The following is a 6,529-nucleotide window of genomic DNA, read 5'->3' as shown; positions in this document are numbered from 1 at the left end:
CTCCCCTCCAACCCCTCCTTCCTCCCTCCCTCCGCCCGCCCCGGCCCCGCCCCCCGCAGCCCCTCCGCTGGCTCCGCACAGACAATGGGAGGGTGGCCGAAGGAAGTCACGCCCCTCCTGGCTCTGGAGCCCGGCACGCGCTAGCCTCCGACTGTCCTGCGGTGAGGGCGGCCCACTCTGCCAGGGCGGGGGTGGGAAGTAGAAACTCTCCTTGGGACTGGGGGCGGTTGACCAGGGTATGCCAAGCGCTAATGGAGGTGTATCTCAGACTAGCATGACTGGCACCGCGCCCCCTTTCCGTCCCAAAGCGTTCTTCCTAACGGGTCTCCGTTCCATTCCAGCTTGGCCCATCAGAACTTCCCGGACCTGGTGATCTTGGGACCCAGTTTTAACTCCTTTCTCCCCTGTGTGATCCCAGGCCTTCTTGAACCAAACAGAAAGGCCCCTTCCCCTTTAACTTCGTGTCGAAGGGCAGGAGGCTGAGGCTGGGATGGGAAGTGTGTCCAAAGGAATTCCCAGCCAGAGACTGCAACAAGAAATCCCAGGGACTCAAGAATCCTTTTGCCTTAGTCACTAGTATCCCTCAGGCCTTTCCAAAAGGCCAGGAGTGAAGCTGGGTGAGGTCCTTGTACCTTGGAAGAGAGAAAAAAGAGGAGGAAGAAATGCGGAGCTGAGATAGGCGAGACTGACTAAAATCAAATCTAATGACCTTTGACCTAGAATTGCTCCTTCATCCTTGATTTGGGGACAGATATCCAAGACCTGGACTCCACCTAAAGTGATCTGTGGAGAGAAAAGAAGTAGGGGATTATGCCAATTTGGGGTGGATGAGAGAGAAGGGCTCTCTCTGGTCAGGTGACCCTGGACAAATCACTAAATCTTTTGTATAAAATAGGGTGTAGCGTGTCTTTGTCACTGGGATTATTGGGAGGATGAGGGAGAATGAAATTAAATAATGGACTGCTGGGGCTTTTGGTGATGTTGTAAGGTGCTGTGCAAGGGTCAGTCATGACAGGAGGTCCTGTTACCTCCCTCCTCTAGCCCTTCCCTTGCTTCACAAAGAGGAGAGGTAAGGAGTAGAATGAATATTTGCCCAGGTTCATTGATCCTAATATAAGGCCAGCCTGTTGTGTTCTGCTAGAAGGGAGACTAGAATAGACTTAGTCTTCTTCCTCGCCTTAGGTTCTTCAAAAAATGGATAGCCAGCCTGTTTCTCTGATCACATCACTGTGAGAGAAAGTGTGGATGAAGCCCAATAGTGGTGCTCCATGACCAGATCCAACCTTGAACAGTGGTCCCATCTGCCTCTTGGGCACAAGAGAGCCTGGATGAGAGAGAGAGCATGAATTTTGCAGTCAGAAAACTCTGGGTTTTCAGTTTCTGCTACCTCACTTAGCTGCAAATTGAGGATGACACTAATTGTGTTGTGAGGAAGTGGCATAAATTGTGTTCTTCTTTTTCTCTTTTTGATCTTTTGAGCTCTCTTTAGCAGCCAAGAAAATTCAGACAGAGATGGGGTGATCAGCTGGAGCCAACCAAGCAAGGAGTTCGAGGCAGAACTCAGAATATTCTCCTTGGGTTTTTGCATTGGGTACTCCAGACCGGGAAGAAAGAACAAGGGGTTGTCCCATCATTAGAACTTTTTAACTTTCACAACTATGCATTCACCCAACCAATGTACTATTTCTCAAGTGCTTACTATGTGTAAAGCTCAGAGTCTGCAGTAGTGTGAGCAAAAGACTGGTTCCCGCCATCAACGAACTTATTGTCTTAATGCTGTCCTTAGCAAGTTGCAAACATTAATTCATGTGATTTTCACAACTGGATGATGGCATTATTAGGATTAGGTACACTTTACAGAGGACATACTAAGATTAAGGATAGCACTGGTGCAAAAACAAACTAATATCTTTGGTGATCTATTCTGCACTCCAGAGGCTGCCAATCTACTGAGAGCGTGAATATAAGATTTGTTTTTGTCTGATATCTGCCTCATTATTTTCACTCTAATTTTTTGTTGGCCAATAAAACACCCTTCCAGAAAATACCCGACGCCTGCAAGGAGTAGGCCACTCTAGCAAAATCCACTCATCCCGCCTGCGCAATACAGCGTGCTTCCGGCTTCCACTACCCACGTGATCAGGCACCCTCGCTGCGCGTGCCTAGTAGGAAGTAGGACTATACCACTTTGCCTTACCAAAGGGGTATAGTTCCTATGTTTTTAAGTTTAAAAACTATTCCCGCTATTAGGCTTTCTATTATCTCGAGTCTTTACACGGGATAAGTAAGTTTAAGGGTGGCAAAAGATGAAAGGACCAGAGGGAATACGGGCGAAAGCAGAGCGAGGGTTGGCCTCTCCCCTTCACAAATAATGGGAGGAGCCTGGCAAGAGGGAGTTCTTTCCTTTCGCCGCTGCGGTCGCAGCCATGAGGTGAGTTACGGCGGGTCTCCGAGCTGGTTTAATACCGGCCACCGCGAGACGGCGGGGCTCGGTACCGTGGCCCCTGGTGGGGGAGATGAGGTGGAGGCAATCCTGAAGCGGCTGGTCCCAGAGCTTGTGGTAGGCCGGAGCACACTAGGCCCGAGCCTTGGGAGAATGGGGGTGGGGGAGCGTCTCGGGAACTCTTAAGTCAGGGGCCGGACAGGCCCCGCGCCGCACACATGGCGGGGGCTACCCACGCGGGCAGAGGAAAGGCAGCAGTGGGGACTGGGCCGTCGCCCCCTTACTTGGATGGCGGCCCTGGATCTAAGCTAATCTCTGCTTCCATATGACGTAGGCCCCAGGCTTCTGACTGACGAAAGTGAGGCGATCCCGGGCACCCCCGTAGACCGCTCATAAGAAAACTAATGCTAGCTGATAGTAGTTTATTACTGCGATATGACGAAGAAAACGAGCCCAGGAAGCAAAGGACTAAACTAGCAAATCAGACCTACTAGCCTCCGATTCCTCACGCTAAACACTTGTGTTTAGAGCTGAATATCAGAATGGGCAAGTCTACGGCCATGCTACCCTAAACAAGCCCTATCCCCTCTGATCTCAGAAGCTAAGCAGGGTCGGGCTTGGTTAGTACGTGGATGGGAGACCACCTAGGAAGACCAAGTGATGTAGGCGTAAAAAATAAAAAAAAAAACCCATAAGGGATTGTAAGCTGACAAGGTTCTTGCAATCTGTGAGGTGAACCAAGGGTTACCTCGCCTAAAAAAAAATACATCAGAATGGGCGTAAGCTCCTCGCTTTATCCTAATTTTGTCCACTATCCTCATTTTCCACAGGTGAAAGATCTTGTTACAGGAAAGATTAATCTGGGAGTTGAACAACATTAGAAGACTTTGAAAGGGGAGATCTGGCTAAGGATGCTCATTCTTGCCCAGGAATAGCTTCCAGGGCCTGACAGTGTTTTCTGTTTGTTACAGTATGCTCAGGCTTCAGAAGAGGCTTGCCTCCAGTGTTCTGCGCTGTGGCAAAAAGAAGGTCTGGTTGGACCCCAATGAGACCAATGAAATTGCCAATGCCAACTCTCGTGAGTTTTATGCCCCTTCTTCACCCTACCTCTTCATCCTCTTTAATGAGATGAAAGGTCACAATTGTGTTGATTTTAACAAACCTAGGAAAGTTTATTGGCCAGGTGTGTGTGGTGGGGGTGGGGGGCGGTGTCTTATAAAATGGTGGAGCCACAGATACATGGAGATGCCAGAGGTTCTTTTCCTGACATTTGCCAGAATGACAGGATAGAAGTTAATGGAACTACCCAGTGTTACATTAATGACTTGCTAAAGTAAATATTTTGTTTTTTTGTGAAGTATTTTATGTGAAGTATTGATGAAGGGACGGTACAGGGACTAGGCAGTAGAGATGGCCAAGAAAATGGTGAAGTGGGAAGACCTGGCCTCAGACTTAAGTGGAGCCTGTTGGTATATTCATTCTGTTCAGGACCATTGCAGTAGATCTAGGGACCACTGCAATGGGATTTTACAGTGGAGGAGAGAGATTATGAAGGGTTCTTATTAAAACTAGAATTTGTAAGGAAATGCATAGATAGGCCTAGAAGAAGGTTCAAGAGTGACAAAAGTTTGGTTAAGCAAAAGAATCTTTGTCAATATCAGGGAAGTTTTTAACCTTTGTGGTGGTAAAATACGTGCTCAAAAAATCCTAATCTTGTTTTAGAACAGTAGCTAATAAGTGAGACAGGTGGGACCTAAAGGACTAAGCTACATCTATACACTATTTTGATTATCTGTCCCCAAATATATATATATAGAGACAGTATGTTATAAAACATTCAAAAGGGTAGGAAAAAATTTTAATGAGAAATAAAGTTTGAGTATTGCCACCATTTTTGAGACAACTAGGCCAGGGATGTGAGCAATGTCTCCAGCTGTCTTATTTGGATTCTGGGTTGTGGCTGGTGTTCTTGGGGCTGGGCCCCAGCTGACCAACCAGGTGCATTATGTTTTTCCAGGTCAGCAGATTCGGAAGCTGATCAAAGATGGGCTGATCATCCGGAAGCCTGTGACTGTCCATTCCCGAGCACGATGCCGGAAAAACACCTTGGCCCGCAGAAAGGGCAGGCATATGGGCATAGGTAAGTGCAGTCTTCTTTCTCTAAGACTTAAGAAATAATAGATGTTTAAGTTAAGACAGATATATTCCAGATCTTTTTCTTCCTATTCTGTCTCATATTGAACCCTTTGCTTACTCCGTGATTTTTGATGTGTTTTCTCTGCAAATTGGAAAATTGGTACTACTACTGAAGTTGAAAGTATTGGTAGAAAGGGGTCACATTTATTGAGCACCTCCACTATGCCAAGGATTCTACTAGGTACTTAAAAATGTTATCCAATAAGTCCTAAAATCACTTTCTAAAGTCAGGATGACTTAGGGAGGTGAAAGTTGCACCACCTTTAAAGCTCCTTCCAGCTTATTGTACTGCCTTGGTGCATGCCCAGTCATATCCACATTGTGTATGAAGTGAATGGAGAAGAATTGCCTTGTTTGTTGTATTTCTTTAAAATTTGAGTAAATGAAAGAACTATATGGGATCATCACCTGCTAAAAACTGACTTGAGACCTAAATATGCTACAGTGGACCTAACTCATCTTCCCTGCAGGTAAGCGAAAGGGTACTGCCAATGCTCGAATGCCTGAGAAGGTAACCTGGATGAGGAGGATGAGAATCCTTCGCCGACTGCTCAGAAGATACCGTGAATCTAAGAAGATTGACCGCCACATGTAAGCACACCCTCCTCTTGGGCCCACCAAGACCCATGTGCTGCGTTGATGGATTGTTTTTTGCATAGATACAAGCTCTCTCATTGGTCTAGTAGTATATCAATAGTCTTTGGAGACAAATGACAACTTTCTATTCTTAACATTCTGTTTCTTGTATTTCCATTTACAAAATATAGTCTCGATGGCTGAAAATGTCAAATTCTAGAAAATATAGCATTCCTACACTTGATGTTAAATTAATATTGTTCTTGAACAGTTAGCCAAAAATTCAATTGATGAATCCAATTTATACTTTTCTGTTACATTAGTATTAGAGACAAGTTCTGTTTAGAAATAATTCTAAGAAGAGTTTTTATAATATTTTCACATTGAAAACGAGTCGGATTTGCTTCAGTCTCAGAACATGTTTATATAAAATTGTCTATTCAGTCCTGTTTTTTTCCCCCCATACATCATCAGGATAATGTAAGAATTTATCTGCCAGACAAGCTCTTCTGTCTAGAAATTGCACAGAAAGTCTGGGGGAAAGTAGTTCCTGCAGCAGTAGAAGAGAGAAAGGAACCCTATACATTAAGGGACCATGTGTGGAAGGGCCAACCTCTGATCCCATCACTGACCAGAACCTCTGCTTCTTATACCCTACAGGTATCACAGCCTGTACCTGAAAGTGAAGGGTAATGTGTTCAAAAACAAGCGGATTCTCATGGAACATATCCACAAGCTGAAGGCAGACAAGGCTCGCAAGAAACTTTTGGCGTAAGTTTCTTCAAGAATGGGTCTCTGTCATGGGGGCAGATTCTTTGACTTTTGTTATAGGGGTTCTTCTGAGACATTTCAAATGTGCCTAATACCTAATTTTCACTAGCATGCAGTCTGTTAGAGGTGTATGCTCTTCTCTCCTGTATATACCACCACACAATCTACTGTCATTGGCAGGGTAGGGACTGTAGGTTAGTTGAAACAAGAGCTCTTGGTGGCCACTCCAGCTCATTCCTCAAGCTGACTAGGCTCAAAGGGAAAGGTCTGTGTGTGTGCTTTCATATCATTTCATAGCAGTTCATCTCTTTTCAGAAAACTGACCCATCTTTTCTGTTTCTCAGTGACCAAGCTGAGGCCCGTAGATCTAAGACCAAGGAAGCACGCAAGCGCCGTGAAGAGCGGCTCCAGGCCAAGAAAGAGGAGATCATCAAGACTCTGTCCAAGGAAGAAGAGACCAAGAAATAAAGCACCACCTCTCTTACCTGTACATAGTGGCCTTGGCAATTATATAGATCAATCCTTCAATAAAATAGCTTTCAT

At 45.6% G+C, this 6,529-nt stretch overlaps 1 protein-coding gene and 1 pseudogene across 1 annotated transcript; both read left to right on the top strand.

The window, feature by feature from the left end:
• The first annotated feature begins 2,280 nt into the window (after positions 1-2,280).
• On the top strand, positions 2,281-6,529 carry RPL19 (ribosomal protein L19). The gene is made up of 6 exons (XM_011384298.2): positions 2,281-2,431; positions 3,415-3,521; positions 4,461-4,583; positions 5,110-5,230; positions 5,876-5,986; positions 6,331-6,529. The coding sequence occupies exons 1-6, from the start codon at positions 2,427-2,429 to the stop codon at positions 6,452-6,454; spliced, it is 591 nt and encodes a 196-aa protein (XP_011382600.1). The 5' UTR covers positions 2,281-2,426; the 3' UTR covers positions 6,455-6,529.
• LOC111733479 lies at positions 2,994-3,112 on the top strand (annotated as a pseudogene).

This window comes from Pteropus vampyrus, unplaced genomic scaffold (assembly GCF_000151845.1).
Source record: "Pteropus vampyrus isolate Shadow unplaced genomic scaffold, Pvam_2.0 Scaffold570, whole genome shotgun sequence".
Classification (NCBI taxonomy): domain Eukaryota; kingdom Metazoa; phylum Chordata; class Mammalia; order Chiroptera; family Pteropodidae; genus Pteropus; species Pteropus vampyrus.
This window is presented reverse-complemented; position numbering and strand designations above follow the sequence as displayed.